The sequence below is a fragment of the Corythoichthys intestinalis genome, chromosome 3 (genome assembly GCF_030265065.1).
Source record: "Corythoichthys intestinalis isolate RoL2023-P3 chromosome 3, ASM3026506v1, whole genome shotgun sequence".
Classification (NCBI taxonomy): Eukaryota; Metazoa; Chordata; class Actinopteri; order Syngnathiformes; family Syngnathidae; genus Corythoichthys; species Corythoichthys intestinalis.
Genome location: NC_080397.1, coordinates 13051028 through 13076838, shown reverse-complemented (window position 1 = coordinate 13076838; position 25811 = coordinate 13051028). Strand labels below are relative to the sequence as shown.

At 38.9% G+C, this 25811-nt stretch overlaps 1 protein-coding gene across 1 annotated transcript in view; it reads right to left on the bottom strand.

Moving 5' to 3' along the window:
* The window catches only part of adgrv1 (adhesion G protein-coupled receptor V1), a 220791-nt gene that overhangs the window by 191290 nt on the left and 3690 nt on the right, over window positions 1-25811 (bottom strand). Inside the window, exons 2-3 of the mRNA XM_057831097.1 lie at window positions 1534-1721; window positions 146-295 (exon numbers count right to left, since the gene is read on the bottom strand). Of these exons, the coding sequence (XP_057687080.1) occupies window positions 146-295; window positions 1534-1721 (338 nt within the window). The remainder of the gene's footprint in view (window positions 1-145; window positions 296-1533; window positions 1722-25811) is intronic.

Below are 25811 nucleotides of genomic sequence, written 5' to 3'. Positions count from 1 at the left end.
AAAGCGGTTGACGCCTCCACACCCTATTGCATAGTGTTAAGGATTCTGAGTCAGAACAGTGAGACTTTGTTGCAAGGATGCTTGTAGTGGCATACAATGAAGCGATTAACTTTTTACCACATAACCCAAACAATGGGCCTTTTACCTGTAGGGTAAGGTTAAAGGTAAACGTCTCATCTGCTTCCGGCAGCTCGTCGTCTTTCACTGCAATGAATATGGTCTTACTGAGTTCAGTGGACAGCAAAAAGGCGGCAGCTGTGACAGCCTCAAAATCTCCAGTGTCCGCTCCCTCCAGCTGGAAAAATACAAAAAATTCTGCTATATGGATGACTATGACAATTAAGGGTGTGGAAATAAATCTTAAAGATGATTAAAAAATTACCCAACAGGTTTCTACCAAAATCTCCCATTAGAATAGTTTATATGTTAGTTCACTGGCTGCCAATGACAACGCGAAACATCCACTTCACTTTGAATGGACTGAAATAATGGATGTCTAGTGCCATCAATGGCAACCAATGAGTTTGATTTTGGGTCATTTCACATCATTTGCTGTTGATAAGCAGTCTCTTCCTGTTGATTTTGAGGCATTCATGAGTCACTTCCTGTTGATTTTGGTTTACAGAAGAGGAATGACCCGGGAATCTCCTCAAATGAATAGGCAGCGACTCCATTCACAGCCAGTCTTTTGTGGGCATTTACAGGTCACTTCAAGTTCATTTGCAAACATTCTTTAGTCACTTCCGTTTAAGTAACCCAAGATCAACAGAAAGTAACCCGTAAATGCCACAAAAGGAAAAAGAATTGACCAAAAATCACCAGTGAGTGACTTAGAAATGCCCCCAAATCAACTGGAAGTGCCTGAAAATCAAGTACATACCAAAAATAATGGTGTCTATGTTAACTCAGTGGCTGCCATTGACAGCGCTAGACATCCAATTCATTTTGACTGGAATGGACACCCAGCGCCGTTAATTGAAACCAGAGCATTCGCAGCCAGTCTTTTTTGGGCATTTACAGGTCACATCCTGTTAATTTTAGGGCATTTATAGGTTACTTCCCATTGATTTTGAGTCACTTTCTATTCATTTGGTGATATCCTTGAGTCACTTCCTTTTCAGTAACCCTAAATCAACAGGGAGTGACCTGTAAACGCGCCAAAATCAACAGAAAGTGATCTGTAAATGTCACAAAATCAACAGGAAGTGATGTGAAATTCCACAAAATGAACTCATGGACTGAGATTGGCTGCCACTAACTGCCATAGACATGCAATCCGTTTGAAGTGGGAGGGATGGCAGCGAATGATTCGCTGCAACCCTCCCAGTTCAAATGGATTGGACGTCAGCAGAAGCTGCAGCAGCTTGTTTTTCTGTTTATTAATTGTATTGTAAAATGTTGACTGACCCATGTATCGATAATTGTTGTATACCTTATTGTCATTATCGTGAGCTATTTATCGCAAATTGTATTATATCGTGAGGTACCCAGTTTCTAACCTCTAAAAACAAGAGACTAAAGTGCAAATCCTACCAGAACCAAAGCCGTGACATTGACGGGATCTCCTACTCTCTCCACGACCAGTCGGACCACCGCCGCGCTGCTCTCGTTGACGACAAAGTCCGTCTGCCCCGAGAACCGCAGAACTGCTGACTCTGATTTCGCGCCAGGGACAGACAGAGCCAAAACCAAACCAGCCAAGTAGAGGAAAGTGGTCATTCCTGCACAAAGAAGCGAAAAAAGAATCAGAAAACACGAGTTTTGGATTTGGGCATGGGACCAAATGGTACTCTTGTCTCTTCTGTCTAGGTACAAAATTGTGATTTTATCAAATGTTGAAATAGACGGTTTTAAAAAGATACATGTATTTTCAAGTTTTAAAAAATCACATTTAAAATGATAAAGAGTTCAGACCATAATAATTTCTAATTTTGTTGTCTTTTTCCTCCTATACACCAGGTGTCAAACTCGCGGGCCATACTGTAGGCTAGGTACGGTCCGCAATGTCATTTTATGTTGCCCACAAAAGTCAATCAAATGCATTGAATTTTTTTTTTTTTCTTCCGCTAAAATCAAAGATCATTGACGACAGTAAATAGTATAGTATAGTAAAAGTATACTTTTTTTTCTTAAAAAAAATCTATGAATATATATCTATATATTTTAAAACATTAGATAAAAGAATATTTACACTTTTTTTTTTCTTTTTATTAAAAATCTAAAATGATGAATTGATAAGAAAATATTTTTCGAAAGAGAAAATCAAATATGTATTGAATTCTCATTTATAATCTTGATCTCAATGAAAGCAAGTTTGTCTGTGTGTTCGTGTTTTATAGATGCCGAAACAGCTGGGTGGATTTTGACAAAGTTTTACACAGTTGTACTTTATGTTTCTGTGAGTGTTCTTAGATGGGTTTGATTTCTGTAGACCACCTCTGGGTTGGGGCACAACTACTCTAACACTGAGCCACACTATCCCCAGTTTCATGTACATATTTAATTGTGCTGTGATGATACGTTGTGGCTTCGAGTACTCCACGACAAGACGCTGGATTTTCAATTTCCTGTAAAATTAATCAGGGATTCATTTCAGCTAGATATTCACACTGCACGTAGTGAGGGTAAAGCGATTGCGCATTAATCCCTTTATGGTGTTATTTACTATTACATACTACACTACAGTTGCATCTCTAAGGAAAAATGTTTTATCTGCGGTCCAGTTGAATTGCTTTCACGTAACAAAAACTATATATATATATATATATATATATATACACTGTATATACATATATATATATATATATATATATATATATATATATATATATACACTGTATATACATATATATATATATATATATATATATATATATATACACTGTATATACATATATATATATATATATATATATATATATATATATATATATATATATATATATATATATATATATATATATATAGCCCTATATTGTATTTTAGGGCTGTCAAAATTATCGCGTTAACGAGCGGTAATTAATTTTTTTAATTAATCCCGTTAAATATTTGACGCAATTAATGCACAAATGCCCTGCTCAAACAGATTAAAATGAGAGCACAGTGAAAGGTGTACTTGGTGTGTTTTTTGGAGTTTTGCCGCCCTCTGCTGGCGCTAGGGTGCGACTGATTTTATAGGCTTCAGCACCCATGAGCATTGTGTAAGTAATTATTGACATCAACAATGGCGGGCTACTAGTTTATTTTTTTTGATTGAAAATTTTACAAATTTTATTAAACGAAAACATGAAGAGGGGTTTTGATATAAAATTTCTATAACTTGTCTTTTAAGAACTACATGTCTTTCTATCCATCGATTGCTTTAACAGAATGTTAATAATGGTAATGCCATCTGTTGATTTATTGTTATATTAAAGAAATACAGTACTTATGTACCGTATGTTGAATGTATATATCCATCTTGTGTCTTATCTTTCCATTCCAACAATAATTTACAGAAAATATGGCATATTTTATAGATGGTTTGAATTGCGATTAATTGCGATTAATTAATTTTTAAGCTGTAATTAACTCGATTAAAAATTTTAATCGTTTGACAGCCCTAATATATATACTGTATATGAAAAAAATTGGCTCTAATAAAAGGAGTTTTTTTAGAACAACAATGCCTCTAAACAATTCATTGACTATCAAAATAGTCGTAGTTAGCAGACATGATGACTTGGGTTGGGCATCGAGCATCGATGGGATCCGGGACTAACACTCCGATGCTCCGGGAACAGTTCGAATTTTTAAATTACGATTCCATGCTTCGATACCCTGACCGCCGAGCAGAAAAAAATTGCTGGCGAAAAAAACGAAGAAGCCACAAGAAGCCTGTGTTTGTGCATCGCATCTTGATTACAACCATGGACATGGTGCGGCAGCGCTCAAAGGTTTGGCTGAAATTTACATGACCAGTTAGCTCAGTGCAACATTTGCAACACAACGATATCATGGAAAGGTGGCTGCACAACCAATATAATTAAACAACTCCGGCTTCATGGAATAGAAGCGCGAGTGCCAAGTGCATAGCTGAGAGCTGCGTATTTGACACGCTGCGCCGTCAGAACCAGGTAAGTAAATGGATGGATGGATGGATGGATGGATGGATGGATGGATGGATGGATGGATGGATGGATGGATGGATGGATGGATGGATGGATGGATGGATGGATGGATGGATGGATGGATGGATGGATGGATGGATGGATGGATGGATGGATGGATGGATGGAATTGTACGAGAATAAGTCGTATTATTCCATCGGGCTACAGTAGATATCACATGTATATAGAACTAGATGCGAAATGAGAGACTCGGCAGCGTTAGCACATGTTTGTTTGTTTATTGTCATCATCATCATCGGTATCATTGACAGTTACAAGATATCATTGTGATATGATTAATCCGAAAACCGCAGAAAAGACAAGGGCTGATGGGAGAAGCCTGAGCTTATCTAGTCCCGTCCTCATTAGACCAAGGACGCACATCATTAAATGATAGAGTAGGCATTTCAAATTGTGGTACATGTACAGTATTTTTTTTCTTTTTGTTTTTTTTTTTCCGCAAGAATTTTCTTCCCCAAAGTCATTGATCCAACGTAACTTGGGTAAAGCTGTCGAACCTTGGCCTGAATGTATAGAGAACTAGATCCGAAATAACAGATTCGCCGGCGTAAGTAAACAGCCGACGTCTTAAAGCAGTAGACTTCTAAGTCTATACAGCCTATATAAGCAGCTATGTACATTACGTAGCACGTTGTCGCCTCCGTTAAAATCAACAGTATTAAAAGATCATCAAATTATAATCAATACAAGAATGTTTAGTCGTAACTCCCAGCTAATGTCCATGTATGGCAAAAGAATCCATATGTAAATGTTTTCTCTGTGAGCTTTTGAAAAGTAAACATCTTTGTGAAAGTGCACTCCTGTGGAAAGAAACTTCATCACATTCAAGTTCAAAGACTGATATTTATATACAAGTTAAAAATAGCGCTGTAAGAAGTTCATATAAGAAGTTAAAACATTAATATAAACTAGGCCTTTTTTTTAACCCCTGCCTCTTTTTTTTTTTTTTTTTTTTTTTTTTTTAACCCCTGCCTATTAAAAGAATCTGAATCGAGAATCGTTTGGAACCAGAATCGAAATGTAGAATCTGAATCATTCAATTTCAAACGGTGCCCAGCCCTAATAATGACCCTCCAAAGGAGACCATAACTACAATGTGGCCAGTGACAAAAATGAGTATGACACCCTTGCTTTATACAATACAAATAGCAGGACGTGTACAATAAAGCAGACATATGGTCAGAAAAACTGGCCATCTGGTCATGATGGTAAAACAAGCTGGTAACATTTCATAATTCCAACAGCTGTTGTTCCCATGCTGTTAAAATTGCAAAAGCACTTGTTGCAGACACAATTTTTCTTCACCAAATGTGATCATATCAGCCGTTTGACTTATTCGCGCGAGATTTTTGTCGCATTTCTGGCTAGCCAACAATCTCCATTCTTCCCCTCTAATTATCCTGCTTCCTCCAACGATCTTTGCGTCTCCTCATGCTCAACCCGCTCCCCCAGAATAATCCTGAGGCTGGATGGAGCCACTAAGACAGTTGTCATGGTTAACATAACAAAACAACGCAGCGTGACAAATGAGGTGGAGCCAACAGAGGGCTCTGGCTGTCGTCCTTCATTCATAATCTGAACAACACAGTAGGGGTGTGACAGTATATTGAAATAATGATATATCACAATACTTTGTATCCCAAAAGGTTATCAATATGCTCCCGCCAAGACTCTATATATCGCATTAAAAAGGTGTCCGTGTCTTTAGTAAAAAATAAATAAATAAGTAAAAAAAGGACCCAACGGGTTGCAAGCAAAATTCTCCACTTGAATGTTAACTCAATGGCTGCCATTGACCGGTTTAGACATTCAATTCTTTTATGATGCAAATGAATGAATGTTCATTCGCCTCTCCCAGTCAAAATGAATTGGACATCTATCCCCATCAATGGCACTGATGCCAGAGCATACATAGCCAGTCCTCCCAGGTTTGGGGGCATTTACAGGTAACTTCCTATTCAATTTAGGGCTTTTACAGGTCACTTCCTGAGTTCCTGTTGATTTTGAGTTATTGCCTATTCGTTTAGGTACATTCCTGGGTGACTCTGTGTTCAGTAACCCAAAATAAACATGAAGTGACTTCTAAATCCCCCCAAATAACAGGAAGTGACTTGTAAATGCCCCAAAAATCATCAGGAAGTGACCCGTAAATGCCCCAGAAGGGCAAGGAAGTGACTGATAATAAAAAGGAAATAACGTGAAATGCCTAAAAATGAATTCATTGTTTGCCACTGACAACTATAGAGACGGGATGACAGTGAATGAACGTATGGCCCAGAAATGCCCCAAAATCAACCGGAACTGGCCAAAAATTTGCTCTCACCCTCCCATAACATAACCATAACATTTAATATTTTGTGACCCCCACCCCCCACAGCCCCCACCCCACCTTTGGCAGCAATAACTTCAACCAGACGCTTCCTGTACCTGCAGATCAGTCTGGCACATTAATCAGGACTAATCTTGGCCCATTCTTCTCTACAAAACTGCTGTAGTTCAGTCAGATTCCTGGGATGTTGGCATGAATCGCTGTCTTTAGGTCATGCCACAGCATCTTATTAGGGTTCAAGTCTGGACTTTGACTTGGCCACTCTAGAATGTGTATTTTGTTCTTCTGAAACTATTCTGAAGTTTATTTACTTCTGTGTTTTTGACCATTGTCTTGTCGCAGCATCCATCCTCTTTTTAGCTTCAACTGTCTGACAGGCGGCCTCAGGTATTTCTGAAAAACACCCTGATAAACTTTTGAATTCCTTCTTCCATTAATGATTGCAAGTTTTCCAGGCCATGAGCTAGCAAAACAGCCCCAAATCATGATGCTCCCTCCACCATGCTTAACAGTGGGGATGAGGTGTTGATGTTGGTGAGCTGTTCCATTTTTTCCTCCACACATGACGTTGTGTGTTACTCCCAAACAATTCAACTTTGGTTTCATCAGTCTACAAAATATTTTCTTAAAACGTCTGTGGAGTGTCCAAGTGCCTTTTTGTGAACATTAAATGAGCAACAATGTTTTTTTAGACAGCAGTGGCTTCCTCAGTGGAGTCCTCCCATGAAAACCATTCTTGGCTTGGTTTTACATATAGTTGATGTGTGCACAGAGATATTGGACTGTGCCAGTGATTTCTGTAAGACTTTAGCAGACACTCAAGGGTTCTTTTTTTGCCTCTCTGAGTATTCTGCGCTGAACTCTTGGCGTCATCTTTGGTGTACGGACACTCCTTGGGAGAGAAGCAAATTCTCTCCATTTGTAGACAAGTTCTCTGACTGTCGACTGATGACAAATCAACAATCCTTGATTGCAGGTCTTCAGACAGCTCTTTCGGCCGAGCCATGATGCACATCAGACAATGCTTCTCATCAAGACAGTTTTTACCAGGTGTGTATATTTTAGTGGGCAGTGCAGCTTTAAACCACTCATCAGTGATTGGGCTTAAATTGTTTGGTAAAAATTGGTTTTAATTGCTCTTTAACTCTCCCTAGGCAGAGAGTTCACTTACTTATTCCCCCCCCCCGTCATTGTTTGCATGCTATCCTCATTAAAATATGAAAACCTATAAATGTTTGGGTGGTTTTATTTAACACGCACACTGTTTTTACATCTGTGTGGTTTTGACAAAGATCAGATCACATTTGTTGGTGATTTTATGTAGAAATGTGAGAAATTCCAAAAGGTTCACATACTTTTTCATACCACTGTAACTGAAGATTTTGGTAGCAACTTGCCAGTTCCTTTTTTTGTCTTTTGTAAACTGACCTTTTATAAAAAAAAAAAAAATTTTAAATCGATTCTTGTTGGTAGCATATCGATAACCTTTTGAAGTGGCAGTTCAAATGAATTGGATGTCTACTAGTGATAAAATCAATTTAATTCAAAGCAGAAGGATGAAAGGAACTCGCTTTTCTGTTAATTACTTGTATAGAAAAATATCAGAGAATGATTTCTTGACCCATTAATCAATAATTCTTGTATTGCCATATCGGTACATCATTGTCATAGTCAGCCTTTTATGGCAAATCGTATCGTATCTAGAGATACCCAGAGGTTTCCACCCCTACAATGCGGACTTGCCAAGATTAATATCGAAACACTCTTTTGATATGAGAATAATTTTCGCTACCAGCCACTCCCAGTTCAAATGGGTCTTATCTCCATCAATGGCAGTGAATTAGTTAATTAGTTCAGTCTTATATAGTGGCAAACAATACGCATATGTACTTGCAATGGAAATCTGACTGGGGAGGCAATCAAAAAAGGATTTAAAGCTGGTGGGTGGTGAGTTACCGTACAAACAGACTAAATCCTGTTATTTAATGTGATTTAATTAAATTCCTGTCATTTTACTTTCACTTTGGTGTGTCACAACATTCCTCACAGATTACTAACATAAGTATTTAATTGCCTATTAATTACCATGAAAAGTCTGGTCTGATACAGTAAAAAAACAAAAACTATCAAAATATGTTTAAAGATATCTGTGTAATTATTGTATCTACTGGTATTTGTTAATAATTTTAACTTTTAAGACTATAACAAAATACTGCAGTTGTGGTGTTTTGTGAATAATTTATTAATATATAGGTATTTTATTGGTTTGTTTGTGGTAGTATTTTCCCCACTGTAGTAGTACTTGCTCTGTGTGTGCACCCATCTCCTAATCTATTAATTTTCATTTACCGTAATTTTCGCACTATAAGGCAAACCTGACTATAAGCCGCCACCCACCAAATTTGACATATAAATGGCATTTGTTCATGGATAGGCCACACTGGACTACAAGCTGCAGCTGTCCTCACTGTATTACGGGATATTTACACCAAAAGATATTAACCGGGAAAACTTCATTTGACAGTGACATCATACGACTGTCATGAGACCAAATGTAGCACCATGAGCTTTGAACCAATTGGTGCAAAGCTTCAATGCCACAAGAGGGGGGCGACAGTCTGCCTCTGCTGCCATCTGCTGTAAACATTTTTGTTGTCCAACATGCATCCTAGCATGCATTGCAGCGCTACAGTTGTAAATAACAATAAAATTCAAGTTCTGTGCTAATTATTTCTTCAGTTACTGTTCCAGTTGTTTCATTATTTGCTAGTTATGGTATTTTGTTGACACTTTATTTGACAGTGGTGCCATAACACTATCAGTAGACAACACTAATTAAGATGGATGTAAACAATCCGAGCTTGACATAAATGGAGTTAGTAACATAATTTGCCGGATGACACTTAATGACATCTGTCATAAGCATTCAGTAATGCCCACGATAATGTCATGTCATAATTATGACGGTCTTATGACGCCACTGTCAAATAACGTGTTAAGTATTAACCCAAATAAATCAACAAATAAGCCGCACTGGACTATTAGCCGCAGGGTTCAAAATTAAGGAAAAAAGTAGCGGCTTATAGTCCGAAAATTACGGTACTTATTAAATCCCATTGACGGTGATGGATGTCCAATCCAAATTAATTTTACTGGGAGGGCCTGGATTGGACGTCCATGGCCGTTAATAGCAGGCAATGTTAATTTATGAAATAATAATAATAATAATAATAAAGCAGCTGGAACAGAAGGAAGGTTGTTGATGCGTTTCCTTAGTTTCAGTGTTGTAAGAGGTAAATTGGCAATGTTATTGTGTAGTCAGAGTAAAAACAGCTCATTTTAAGAGCAACTCTGGTTCATCTGTTGCCATCAATGGCAGCTCATTAGCTTCTGTTAAGCCATAATCAAGTCATATAAGACTTCAGTTTTTTTTTTGTGACAAAGGAGTATCTTTACTAATCATTCTTTCAGAGAAAAATCTAGAGTAGAGTAGAGTAGAGTAGACTAGAGCAGAGCAGAGCAGAGCAGAGCAGAGTAGATATAACCAGAAACTCAAGTAACCCATGACATTACGTTCTTTAAGTAAACTTTTATCTACAACTGAAAATCATCACATCACCCAACACTAATCGAAACCACAATTTGCTCTTTTTTAAAAAGCCAACGATCAATGATAGAGAAAAAAAGATGATTGACCATCTCACATCAAACAATACAGGTTCTCTTGAAAGCCCAGGGTGGTCCATTGACCATGAATCCCACGGTCTCTTAAAGTTGCCTAATAAAAAACAGATGCTGCCTCAATGGCACTGAACGGTTTTACAATTAGCAGGGTATTTTTGTTCTGGTGTTTTGTGATGTGCCAGGCATGACCCCTGGGGTTACAGGCGGACCAAGGATCTGTCTGTCAAGAAGACGGCAGCGTGGCGTGCTTGGCTCAGACCTCTTAACACTTATATAGCTTTAGCGCACAGAACTGTGACATCCAGGCACACACATGCGTATGAAGCTACGGGTTTTGCAACCCATGTTGCCAAAGCTAGAGAATGTTTCCCCCTAAAAATATGAGGTTTTAGCAAAGACATCCTTTGAAATGCATAAAAAAACACAATGTCCGTCACTAAATGAAATGGATTGTTGGACCCAGCACTTTAGCTCGCCAAATAAAAGACCACAACTAAAGGGAACACACACAGTGAAGCTTCAAAAGTGACTGATTCTATGACCTCAAATGTTTTTACTCATTTATATCTTTATTCTTTTCATTCATTTATTCCAGGGATGCTCACAAAAGCCTTGCCAAATTAATTACTGCTTTATGTAGCATGCAGATAATAGCATCCATCCATAGGTAATACAAGACACACCTCTACTCATCTGAAGTCTTTTAATGAAAACTGATCAAATGCTATCCAGGCTTTACTGCACTGCATACTTCTACACATACGAGAGGAACCAGATAACATCTCTGTTATTGCAAGAAGCCATGATCTCTATGCACAATCAGGATTGTCAGAGATGGATGTTGGACAGCCAGTCACAGTGAGGACAAAAATATAATAAAGTCATGTTATGAGTTATGGCTCTTAAAAACAGTCTTGGTCTCAGGACCATAACTGAGAGTATATGTCTTTTCATGGTCCTGGCTCCCAAGAGCCCCTAAAAGGACATGGAAGAAAGGAAAAACAGAGAAAATCACAGACCGTTTTCTGACGAAAATGTCCGGTTGAGTTAAAGACTCGCTTCAAATATATTCTGCTTATTTGGAAACCGTGCTTAATATATTGAATTGATCTTATGTCATCATATTTTAGGCCTATTTCGAAGTAAAACTCAATTAACCTGCCCCAAAGGTGAACACGCTCCATTGTTGCCATTGTTTACCTGGAAATTTGAAATAGCGTAATTATGTGTGGGGTTTTTATTGTTGTTGGGGTTTTTTTGCTGCGACCTGAACTTTTTTTTTTCTTGCTTCAATGTAAAAAAAATCTTTGCTTTGATATAAAACATTTTTGCTTCGATACAAAAATTTTTTTTTTTTGCTTGGACCTCAACTTTTTTTTTTTTTTTTTTTACTTCCGTGTCATTTTTCAGGGCATTTTTTTTTTTTTTTGGCCTCTTGCTTTGACAGAAAAAAAAATCGTCCATGTCCCTTTCGGGACACTTAAAAAAAAAAAAAAAAAAAAAACAGAATAGTGTACAAAAAAGACGAAGAAAAAAAAAAAATATATATTTAAAAAAGGGTGGGGGATTGCAGAACTTGAAAGTTGTAGTTTTAATGGAAAACATGCAAAGGCAAGTTATCGCCGAAATGTTCTGTTTTTTTAAGTAAGCAGAACTCAACATTTCAACTCTTTGCCTGTTATTGGAAGCGATAGACTTTCAACCCATTTGGAGTGGGAAGGTTGGCAGCGAATGAACGAACATTCATTTTCTGCCACCCTTCGAATTCAAATAGATTGGGTGTCTAGAGATAACCTCATTGATTGACATCTATCCTCAACGATAGTAGTGAAAGAGTTAAGTACACTGAATTTATGTCGCGTAAGCAGAACTCAAAGTTTTTAGTAAACTACATTTAACCTTATGTAGATTTATGTAGATAATAAGTTGATTCAAGCAGGATTCAAAGCTGGATCATCTCAATGACAGAGCAGAGCTCAGACAACTGAGATAAACGGCTTGGCTAACAATGATGTCGCCAGCGCCCTCTTTTGAAGGTATTGGGAGTGAGGCTCGAGCTAAATTCACTCAACATTTCAAGTTAGCACAATTTAACAATTTAAGTTCACACAAGTACTGCTTAGTCAGAAATGTAAATATTTCCCCAAAACTTGATCATTCAAGTTAATACAATCAGTGTTGTTAATCTTACTTTAAAAAAGTAATTAATTACAGTTAGAAATTATTATTATTGGAGCCACCTAGCCTAGCATCGAATTTGCAACGGCGTCACAACTCCCTTTTTCCCACTCCTGTCTTCTCTTTCCATGTCCTGCAGACTTTTCTCGCCTCATTCAACCAACGTAGTAACGCAAAGTAACGCACACCTTTACATCATCAGTAACGGTAACAGCGTTGCAAAGATGAGAAAAGTAATTAATTAGATTACTCACTACTGAAAAAAATAACGCAGTTAGTAACGCCGTTATTAACAATGAACACAATGTATGTCATATTAACAGTGTCACCTTGATAAAATGACTTACACATACTCAAAATAACAAGTTACGAAAGCAAACTTGAACATTTGAGTTGTGTCAAGTTAACAGTGTCAACATGATAAAATCACTTACTCAAAATAACAAGTTACTAAAGGAAACATTTGAGTTGTTGCTATTTAAAATCTTAACTTGTAAGAAGTTTTTTTGTTTGTTTGTTTGTTTGTTTGTTTTAAGTTTACAGTACTAACAACAAACAGCAAATAACAAGTATTTATTTTAAAGTTCTACCATAATCGCAGTTGCAAAAGATCACCATGAATGTTTCTGATGTAACAGTCTGGTTGCAATTTTCCTCCACATTTGGAGACAAACATTTCATCAATTGTGTCAAAAACCTCTACCATAAGAACTGTCTTTGGTATATTTGCATTTAGTCACTAGAGTCATGTAAACACACCAAAAAAAACTGCTTTTATCTGTTTCCAGTGTGCTTTGCGCTTTCCCTGCAGGTTCTCCTTCTGGAAATGTTGCCGTCATGTATGTTTTGTAAGACACAAAAACGCCTGTAGGCGTAAATGTGATGGATTGGGCTTTTTCTGGAATGCCCTTCTCAGCAGGTCCACCAATAAGAACAGTGAAGACATGCTGGTAAATGGGCCTGCTGTGGCTTGACCCTGTCACCTTTCAACTCAGCGGTGTCAGGGAGCTTGATGAACAGAAAGCGCTGCTCTTGATGACACACACACTCACTTGCTCACTGACCTATGAGATATCCCAGTCGCACACGCCGAAGAGGTGTCCGGTTGCCGGGCAGCTCCCGGACTTGCGCCGACGAGGCCTCTTGGGTTTCGCCTGACAGCGGCCAGTGTGTCGTAATCTTTCGCATTAATTATTCAGTGGCATTCTTAGACTTTGTGGATGACTGTAGTTAAGTGTGACGCCGCAGGATCCTACTTGCCTGGTGAGCGCTTGACAGCGGCTCATTCAAAATATGTCCGACTTCTCGTCCAAAGCAGAATTTGTTGTGACTATAATTACATTGTGGATTTTGCCATTCCCATAATTATTTCAACGAGTTCCAAGTATTTGAAGGTTTAGAAGAGGAATACGATACTTGTACTTCCCTTTTGAAAGAGGGTGTGTAGGACATCAGTCAGTAGAGTTTAATCAAGGGCTTTCCCATGTGGCTTTTATAACATAAGGCTACCCCAGTCCTGAAATGCCTTTGCAGAACAGTTTCTGGTCACTTTAGACCACTAAACAGCAACATACGGACAAACCCGCATATCACTATGGACATACGTATACGGTACAGTGGAATCATCAAAGTCAAAACCCCTAAATGTGGTAAAATGTTTCGATAACATTTACTGCGATACACATCCAATCTATTTTTATCTGCAGTGAAGTGGTAAGATGACAAAGTTACTGTGTGATCGTTGTAAAAACAGTTTATTTTTGGAGTTGATCTGGTTCCTTTGCACCAGTGCTTCTCAATTATTTTCTGTTATGCCCCCCCAGGACGACAAAAATGTTTGCCCCCCGCCCCCCAACACACACACACACAACTCTCTGCCACCACTGTAAATAGTATCAATTGTCCATAAAATTATTATTATTATTATAGGTACACCTCTGCATAACAATGTGCCATTTTTAGTATTAGAGAAAAAAGTAATATAGATCAACTTACAATAAACTATAGCTTTGTTAACCTTTGTAACAGAAAAAACTTAAAGTGCATCAATTTGCCTATAATAAAAAAAGTCACATCCAAACTGTAAAATCACACTCAAGATAAATTTTTTGACCATTTGATCCTGAAAAATGAAATTTAATAAAATCAATATATAATAATGAATTCAAATTGATTAGCAACATTAACTCATGAGGAGAATATGCCAAACAATTTAGAACAAAAACGACAGTGTCATTGGACACAGGGACAGTTTTTATTTTTGCTGCAGGCACTATCAGCTCCTTTGCTATGGCGTGGGGTTATTTTGCACTGAACAACTTGGTATGCCACCTTCTATGATGCTAACAGTGCTCGCCGGTTTACTGGTGTAACACTGACAAAGCGGGACGATTGTTGGCACGTTTTCGCTGAAAAGAAAAATGAAAGCGCAGATTAATGTGACTAGGGTTGAATGTCTTTAAGTGACATCTTAATTATTTAGCTTCCTGCTGTCCGCTGCAAGCATTTTTGGACACAGTAAACAGACTGATCTTTCCTCGTCTCCCACTGTATTAAATGTCAAAGCCAAAAGTCAAACGCTACATACGCTTAGTCATATTTCCTCATCTTAGCTCTTCATATCGCAAGTGCTCTATGCTGTGTGCTCTTGTTTGGTTCAAATATACTGCGCACACTCTGAAAATGGGAGCTCCACTGCCACTCACTGTGTCGATGTGCAATTACAGTGGTATGAAAAAATATCTAAACCTTTTGGAGTTTCTCACATTCCTGCATAAAATCACGACCAAATGTGATCTGATCTTTGCCAAAATCACACAGATGCAAATACAATGTCTGCTCTAACTAAAACCACTCCCAAATTTATAGGTTTTCATATTTTAATGAGGATAAGAAACAAGCAATGACAGAAGGGGAAAAATAAGTAAGTGAATCCTCCACATAAGGAGACTTAAAGAGCCATTGAAACCAATTTTTACCAAACATTTTAAGTCAGGTGTGTGCCCAATCACCGATGAGTGGTTTAAAGCTGCCCTGCCCACTATAAAACACACACCTGGTAAGAATTGTCTTGATGAGAAGCATTGTCTGATGTAAAACATGGCTCAATTAAAAAGGGCTGTCTGAAGACGTGCAATCAAGGATTGTTGATTTATATAAAGCTGGGAAAGGATACAAAACCATCTCTAAAAGTCTGGATGTTCATCAAGCGACAGTCAGAGAAGTTGTATACAAATGGAGAGAGTTTGGCACTGGTCTCTCCCAAGGAGTGGCCGTCCACCAAAGATGACGCCAAGAGTTCAGTGCATAATACTCAGAGAGATAAAAAAGAACCATAGAGTGTCTGTTAAAGACTTACATAAATCACTGGCACAGTCCAATATATATGTGCACACATTAACTACAGTATATGTAAAACAATGCCCAAGAATTGTGTTCATGGGAGGACTCCACCGCCCCACTATTTTAGAAGTACTACATTACACAAAGGTAACAAATAACACTCAAGAACCTGCACAAGGTAGAGGATTCCAAAATGAGGGCGGCAGACAGACAAAAACCAAGGCGGGGGCAAAACTAGCTAAATGCGATGAAGGGTTCGAGAGTAGAAAACATTTGATGGCAACCAGCAAGGTAAACCTTCCTTGGGTTGTGTACATTTCAATACAACGCTGATGAGATTGGACACATGTGCGACCAGGGAACGCCGCCCACCGGCCACACTCCGAAGCGAAAACACAATCTGACCAGTCACCGAATGTGACAGCTTTGGTCGTCGGTAAACTCCATATTGATTTTGTAGTATTTCACTTCCTGTTGATTTCAGTTCACTTTCTGTTAATTTTGGTGTATTTCCTGGTCACTATCTGTTGATTTTAGGGAATTTTGGGGTCACTTCCTGTTGACTTGAGGGAATTTTGAGGTCCCTGTTGATTCTGAGGCATTTCAGGTCATTTCCTATTGATGTTGGGGACTTTCCCAGTTGATTTCGAGTATTTGATCATTATATAAATTGATGAAGCTACCGTTGTGCTCGTGGCTCACAACTTCTCGTCGTTGTTTATTGACGTGTTGTGTGTTTGAGCTGCGCTTAGCGTTAGCGATGCCTGTACCTCAGCGAGTGTCGGGCCTCACCTCAGAAACCACCCACAGGCGGTGCGGCCGCAGCTAGCATTCCGGGTCAACTCACTGGCCCATAATTGCACTTTGCATGTAATCTTTGGTTCTGGTATTTTTAGATCAGTCAACGTTGTCGCCATACAGGGAAGAAATAAAGAGACATAATAATTGAGTGCAGCTAAAACATACATTGTTAAATCCACCAAAGGTTTGCATTACACATTTATTTTAGAGAGCTCTACCCCAAAACAGATTAGTGTTTATTTTTAGGGGCAAAAACGGACAGCCTGCTATTAGACCAGAAAAAGAGAGGAGGGGCACACAAGGAAATAAGGTGATGAATTGCAGTGAAATTCTGCTATTCCAACATAGAAAAGCTTGAATGAATCCCCTCTTAAAAGAACAAAAATGCATGAGGTCATCCCTCAGGCTATTGTCAGAAGATACTTCACACCGGGCTTTTTCTCCTTCAGGGGGCGAGGGTCTGTCAATCAAATGTGCATTTTACTGTGAAAAAGAAAACAGAGTTTTCCTGAGGTTTTGTCCATGCAGCTGTGATGCTCTAAAGTTCCACCAAGTGTATCTCACATACCTCCAAATAAAAGCAAGAATGTCTTCCCCCACTTAAGAAACAAGGATCATATGAAAAGAAAGTGGTTCCAATTGTGTAGGAAGCAGTGTTTTTCTGGCCCCCATTTGAAGAAGTGGGTAGCAAACGCGTTACATTTACTTGAGTAACTTTTTTAGCAAAATGTACTTTTATGAGCAGTTTTACCACGCCATACTTTTTACTTTCACTTGAGTAGATTTGTGAAGAAGAAATGCAATTTGTTACTCCGCTACTATGGACTACACTAGAGTGTAGGGGTGGGAACCTCTGCTTAACTCACAATACGTTGCAGGTTGCGATACAGATTTCCTTAGAGGTGTAGCTGAAATGTAGTAATTGTTAAAAGGCACCATAAAGCGGTTACTGTGCAATGGCGTACCGCAAGCAACACATCACATCCGCTCATTAATATTCATGACATTAGCTACTGTTGCTAAGGGGGGACACGCCACCTTTTGTCCCTAATTGGAAATGAATGGAAATCATGTACGAAGGAGATGTTTACAGAGCTAAACCTACCAATTCACTCCCAAAATGATGTCCCTGGTGCCAAATTTACTGGCAAAGATGTGGAACAACATAAAAATGTTCAGTTAAAAAGATGGCTTGAGTGTCGAGGGCTGAAAAAGACAACAACAACAAAAACCGAGCCCACCTAAGCATAGCCTTAGCTTTTTTATTGACACCTTTTTTCTTACACGACTGACAATGACATTCTCCTGTTTCAAACAGCCATTCTTTACCACCAGCCCTGTCTTTCTTATATATTATATCATCTGGTTGTCCTACATCGCTGACCGTTCTTGGGGGTAATTTAGTTAGTTTTGTGTAGCGATCGCAAATGCTACTCAGTGACAGCCAACGAACACTTTTAAATTTTTTCATTGATACCAAATCTTAATTCTATAATTTATTTACACTTCCCCCTTACTATATTTGTTGTTTTTTTTTACAACAGAAAAGGTAGCTGGCAGTCAGATACCATTTTTAATTCTTATCAGGTCATTCATTTGGCACGTTTACATGGAGCCAAATATTCCAATTACAATCGGAATATTTGTTCAAACCGAATAAATGTGTTCCATATAAACACCTCATTCGGAATGAACAGGCCCAAACCAAAAGGAATTTCATTCCGTTTCACAGGGGTGGAATATTCCTTTTCCCAAACCGATTAGAAGTGAAATTATATCATGTAAACAGGGAAGCGGAATGGTGTCTGGTTGCGTTCTTTCTGCACATGCTCCGTACTGACGTGGTGCTGTCACTTGGTGCAACATGGCTTCCAAGCACACGCACAGCGCACCCACACAACTTTTTAAATGAACGGCGTGTCATTCTGAAGTTTTGTTTCCACTCGAAAAGTTAAAACAGCAGCTGATCTGACGATCGATCTCCATGTTTTGCAACGTAACGCTTTGTTTTGATTAATTTGCGCATGTCAGATGGCAGTTGTCAAACGTCCTTTCGGAATAAAGGCAGTCACATGTAAACGCTGGATCGGAATAGATGAAGTGACATGTAAACAGCTGATGTGAAATTTCTATTCGGAATGATTTGAATCGGTATGAATAAAAGTCAGCATGTAAACATGGCTAATGTCAGACAGAAGCAACACGGAACAACGTCACTGAAAATATCAAAATGGCTTCCCTTTTTGTCCTTTAAAAGACCATGCCAACCCAACAAAAGGTTTACTGCATATGAAATGTTAATGGATTCACCGAGCTGCTGTTAAAAGTCCGCGCAAGTTGATTCTTTCTTCACATTTTTTCCTCAGAGTTTTTGGTTTTGGGAAACGTATGACGAAAACACCCTTCATATGTCGTAATGCTTAGAGTCGTTTCTACAAATTCCATAGCAGCAGTGTTTACTTGGCATGTTCTTTTTTGAAAGATTACCGGAGAAAAGTAGCAGAATTAACACTGTTTCTATGTGAGGGCGGGTCTATGTCCCTTTTCTGCTTTACTTCCGCTTTACAATGCGACGTCACGGTCTAAAAATAGAATGCGGTAGGTACGCCATTGGTTTTCCATCTCTGTGTACAGTACTGTGGCGAGTGACGTGGAGAAGAATGAGAGATGCACTTTTTATGTTTCACACTTGCTGCTCTTATGTCCCATACACTGCACGACCCCATAAGATGGGAGAAAGACCGAAACATAACAACATCACTCTCAGTCATGGTTGCCAGAACTACCTATGAACCATTGCAGGCGTAACGCATAATAAATAACAGTCACTAAAGTATGAACATCCAGCTGACATGAATCCTTAGGTAATCCATCCATCCATCCATTTTAAATGCCACTTATCCTCTCGAGAGTCGTGGAGGTGCTGGAGCCCCTCCCAGCTAACTATGGGCAGTAGGCTGGGTACACCCTGAATTGGTTGCCAGCCAATCACAGGGCACAATGAGACTAACAATCATTCACGCACACACTCATACCAACAGACAATTTGGAGTGTTCGATAAGCATACCAACTGGTTTTTGCGATGTGGGAGGAAACCGGAGTCCCCGGAAAAACCCACGCAGGCACGGGGAGAACATGCAAAATCCACACAGGTAGGCTGGAGCCCGGGATTGAACCCTTGACATCAGAACTGTGCGGCAGACATGCTAACCACTCAGCCGCTGTACCACACCTCTTAGTAATCTTCCAGAACATTGTGATTTTTTTTTTTTTTTGTAAATCCAGCATCTTGTGGCGGAGTACTTAAACCCAAAATGTATCATCACACCACATTTAAATTTGTACATCAAACCTTAAAGTTTGAAAGCCATTACAATCGCAAGAGGCGCTTCTCTTGCCCAAAAGATCAGGTTGCATTCTCTCTGCTAATTTTTGGATTTTATTTTCCGCACTCAGTGGAGGCCTACTGAAATCAAATCCATCTAACAAAACTCCCAGACATAATGTACAACTGTGTAAAATTTTGGCAAAATCCGCTCAGCCATTCCGAAGTCCATAGGGAACGAACACGCACACACACGTACACGCAAACAGACACACACAAAGACAAAGTTTGATTTATTAATAAGCAGATATAGATATAGGTTTCTGTGCTGAAATCAGACGATTATTTTGTAGTTAATCAAAATTAGATATTTTCAAACATTTGCTTTTGCTTGGGAACAATAATACCATTACAGAGTTTTAAATAGAGGTGTGCGAAATTTCCGATTCTTAGATTATTTGGCCGTGGAAGATTCGAGAACGATTCACAAACATCCAAATTCTTTATTTATTTATTATTGAAATATGCCAAGTAAATCGGAACTAAAACAAAGTCAGCGCGTTCTTCGGGATGCAATGAGGAATGAACCGAGAGTAAACATCATGCTTGTCATCACCCGGGTAATGACAAAGTTCAACTCGCGGCTCCGGCTCAACTCATGCCGCTAAATAAAAAAAACAATAATACCTGACTGCTGCCGACAGCCGCTACAAAAAATACGCCTACATAATGCTACGGTAGATATGATACATTTATTCCTAGAGTGCTTTTCAAGCCATTAAAAAGATGCTTATCACATGTATGTACATGTATGTACCAGATGCGAAATGACAGACTCAGCGGCGTTAGCAACACATGAATAGAAAACTAGATGCGAAATGGCAAACTTGCCGGCGTTAGTAAACAGCCGCCATCTTAAAGCAGTAGACTTCCCTGGAAGGCTGTTGTGGCGAACCTTCCAAACGAACCTAATTAACTTTTTATCTGAAATACTCCTAAACCGGCAAAATCCTGAATTTATTTTTAAATGATGAAACAGTTTTAAAACTTTCACATGTCGAAAGTAGACAGTAGATAAATTATGGAATAACGGGAGCAATTTTAACAACTTTAACGGTTGATTCACAACATTAAATAAATTGAATGTAGTTTAAAGCTGCTGACAGAGAATGGGGAATTGAGCATTTTATTTACTGTTTTGAACTGTTAACTTGATACTGAATAGTCGTTTATTTAAGCCTGAGAGGATTTTTGTACAATTTTTGTAACTAATGTACGAAACACTAAAAGCAGCTAATAGCTGGGGGGAGGGCTGCATTAATAATTGGTTTATGATCGAATCGTAGCCTCTGAATCTTTATCGTAATTAAAACAAAATGAACCAAATACGTATTCCCACCTGTAGTTTTAAAATGTTGAATGTCCAACTCGATGCGTTGTTTTTGGCTCCAATGTATATTTCCAGCTAAAATGTAAAACCCAGAGTTCTATACTGTAACAACAAATAACATTTACACAAGAGTCGACTCATCGCAAAAATTATCTGACATCAATTCACAGCGGTATTCGTAATTTTGTGATTACGTATCCCACAATCTACAAAGCAAATGACAAATTACGATTAAATAGACCTGCTTCTTGATGCTAGTCAATCAATAGGTGAGAGAATGACAAGCATCTGCGCTGCCATCTGGCACTTTGGAGTCTTTGAAAGGGTCGCCCCGACACCTAAAATACTCTAAATGTGTGTACTGCTGCGTCCTTGTTTACAACAGAGGGAAAAAAGGCCACTCTCTATAATACGCTTTGGGTTCTTCTGGAGTGTTGTGCTGCTTGCCAAAAGTTGTAGAAACAAAAGAAAAGAGAACTGTGGCCATGTCAGTAATGCTCGCAAAACCTCAAAAGTAGCATGCGAGAACAAAAGTTCGCTCCTTTAGATTCAGTGAAACGTGAAGACCGGCTTCTCCTCAAAGAAAATACAGCCTCTGTCCCTGGCTTTTGAAATGCAATTAGGCCCAAGCGGTTACATGCAATGAAGAAATACCCTGTTCCAAGTTGGCCCTTTGGTCTGCACAACGTGGTTTAATCCCCTCAAAGTGTCTTTCTGTCAGGCTCCATCACTGTGTGTCATACAAGCTAATCAGCTCGGAAAATGTTTTCAACCCCTTCAGGGACAGCCATCACTAGGGGTGTGACAGTTTATCGAAAAGGTGATATATTGCGATATTTTTTAGCCTGAAAGGTTATCGAGATGTTCCCACCAATAATCAATATATAATTTTAAAAAGGTGTCACTGGTTTTGTTCTTTTAAAAAAAAAAAAAAAAAAAAAAAAAAGGGAACCAACAGGTAACTACCAAAATCTTCCATTAGAATAGTGTCTACATTAGCTCAGTGGCTGCAATTGACGGCGCTGGACATCCTATTCATTTAGACTGGATTGGACGTCTAGAGCCGTTAATGGCACTGACGCCGGCCAGCCAGTCTTTTGTGGGTTTTTATATGTCACTTCATGTTCATTTTAGGACATTTACAGGTTACTTTCTGTTGATTTTGAGTCACTTTCTATTCATATGGGGACATTCTTGAGTCACTTTCTTTTCAGTAACCCAAAATTAACACGAACTGAACTGTAAATGCCCCAAAATCAACATGAAGTGACCCGTAAATGCCCTAATATGAACACGAAGTGACCGAAGATCAACAGGAAATTATGTCAAATGCCCCAAAATTAACTCATTGCCTTAAATTGGCTACCACTTACGGCCATAGACGTCCAATCCATTTGAAGTTGGAGGCGAATCATTCGGTGCCATCCCTCACACTTCAAACAGATTAGACGTCTACTAATGATAAACTCATTCCTATTTACAACAGAAGGATGAAAGCTTGTTTTTCTGTTTATTAAGTTCTATTGTAGAATATCACAGAATGATTTCCCGACCCATGTATCGATAATTGTTTTATCGTCATACATTGACTTCACTATCAGTCACATCCCACAATTTCTATAGATATGAACATAGAACCGTATAGATTCTTGGTTAGTTGCAAAAAAAACGGGCAGTTATCATTCATTTTACGTAAATATTTGGAGCTAAAATTACGCTATTGCGTAAATCCAATGTGGCGGCCATCACAAAACAAATAGCTTTTTAAATTGAAAATTCTTTTAAATAAATGTGTCCACCCCTGAATTTCTAGCGATATGAACATAGAACAGTCTAGATTCTTGGTTAAGAGCAAACAACAAGTCATCATTTCACGTAAATATTTCGCGCTAAAGTTACGCAAATTTTTTTCCATGCACTTTTTTCACAGCATTTAGAAGTGCATGCATGGGGCTATTTTATATAATAACTATCTTGAATACTCGACCAAATCATTCTTGAGACACTCCTGCCTGCTTGTATGCAGTAAAACTTTCATCCTTTTCCCACCTAAATCCGGCGTTTGAACGCAGCGTGTGTTTGAATTTATCACCGTAAAAGCCAAATGCTCTGCCTGGGTTGGTCCCCAACGGGAAGGCATAGCGCAATGTTTGTGGGCATTGTCTTGTCAACTGATGGTGAAGTCTATGCGCCACATCGTGAGATCATCGTTATCATGAGTCTTGCGTCGTTAATCGTATCGTATCGTGTGGTACCCAACGGTTTTCACCTCTACTGAGAACACTATTTATTAAGTTTCCATCATTCTCAATAAATTGACTTTGTAAAAAAATTGGCACTTCTATGTAAAACATCTCCTTAAAAACAATTCTACAAAGAGACCGCAGGATTGTTGGCCCTCATTGTTGGTCCACCACTTCCCTGTCCTGCAGCTCCAAGGTCAGTAACCGCTGAAACATCAGGAAGCCTGAACGATTATAGGATTTACGGAAACATGGCATACAACATTGCCATTACATGAGCCTTAACTATGATTTTTATTTATAATGTGTCAGTTGAATCGGTCGGAAAAAAAAACTTTGCAGGGTTTCCAGCCCTGGTGGTCTCCATTCTCATTCAATCAGAAATACTAAAGTAACATTTCCGGCTCTGTTAGAGTGACGCACATGACTAAACTCTGCTTGTTTTTCCACACAGTAACTTGGCTATGTTCTCCAGCTTGTACTGTTTGCAAAACAAGCAATAGATCATCTTTTCAAATGTCACGCTATGACAGGAATCTCCATTTGCTTCCACAGTTAATAGGAATGTAAAGAAGCCTGCTTATTGGTGCTAAAGAGTTTATGATGTTTACACACAAATGCCACAAATTGTATAATAATTATTCATCTACTTCCTCTGTGATTAACATTTTCGCTGGTAATGTGCATTCGAACTAATCCTGTTGATTCTGGGTTACTGAATAGGAAGTGACCTGGGAATATCCCCAAATGAATAGGAAGTGACTTAAAATCAACAGGAAGTGACCTGTAAATGCCCAAAAGTGAACATGACGTGACCTACAGTATAAATGCCCCTCCAAACCGGGAAGCCTGTGAATACTGTTTCAATGCCATTGACGGTGCTAGACACCCAATCCAGTCAAAATGAATTTGACATCGAGAGAGACTACTCTAGCGGAAGAATTTGTTAGCAACCCGTTGGTTCCTTTGTCAAACAATGACACCTTTTAAAACGATACATCGATTCTTGGCAGGAGCATATCTTTTGGGATACATGTATCGTGATACTTCACCATTTCGATATATTGTCATACCACTAATTGAAACCCCAAACTATGCTTTGAGAAAAGTTAGACTCGTTCTAAACATGTAACGTAATTTTTGGACTAATAGGCAGATCTGATTATGAACCTATTGGAGTACTTTGGGAGGAGTACAACACAGAACAAATTTCCTAATTGTTGGTCTTTTGGATCCACAGCTGTCTAAAACTTGGCATAGCTGGTATTATTGCTGAATATTGTTACTTTTGGGATATGTTTTCAATGCAAGCTATATACCCACATTGTTAAATTATATCACTTTGCAATAACAATAATGCATTGGATTTATATAGCACTATTTAGGACACTACATCGCATTATTCTTTCACATCACACTAGAAGATGATACTGATGGTCGATGGATGATAGAAGATGCCACAATTGTAGCCAAAGGGGCCCTGGGGCAGTCTGATAGAAGCGAGGCAGACAATGCGTGCCATTCTGACCACGATCAACCACTCATTCTCACACTACTTTCACACAGGCAAGTACGGTGAAGTATCTTGCCCAATGATACAACAACAATAGGAGCTTGAGTGGGAGCTGGACTTGAACCCCTGATCCTTTGATCAACGGACAAACCGCTCAACCACCTGCGCAAACCTCAGTCCCCCCCACATTTTTGCATTGCATAAATTTTTTGAATTTTGATCTGCAAAAAAAATACTACAGTCTACCGGGAAAAAAAAAAATTAAGGCCACATTAGGAGTAACAGTCCCAACAAGTGTTTGCATCAGTGGATTTTTTTCGATCAGTGTAGTCAGTCTACTTTCATCAAAGACTTCAGAAATCAGAAAATATTTACCGGTAACTCATTAGCTGCCGTTGACGGCGATGGACATCCACCCCATTTGAACTGGGACAGCCTCTCCCAATTCAAATGGGGTGGACCAGTAGCGGAACAAATGTGAACAGGGCCCGGGTGCGATGAGCATAAACGGGACCCAATGAAGTGTATCATCCAACGGGAGGTGGAGGGGTTGCTAGCGGACAATTATTCGCGGGCCCCTCCACACTTTCACAGGCCCCTCACCATGATCGCCTGGTATGTATGTGTGTGTGTGTGGGGGGGCATGTGGAAATCTTTTTGCGGGCCTCACCAGACAAACAGCCAAGCGGCTGGCAGAGATATTTAACTCTTAAACACAATATTACAGCTCCGCACATTATCTTGCATTTCTGTTTGACCCTACCTCCTTGGGCCAAAACAGGAAAGGTCACAGATAAGCACGCACCTTGGCACAATGTCACAGCAACAAATCAAGT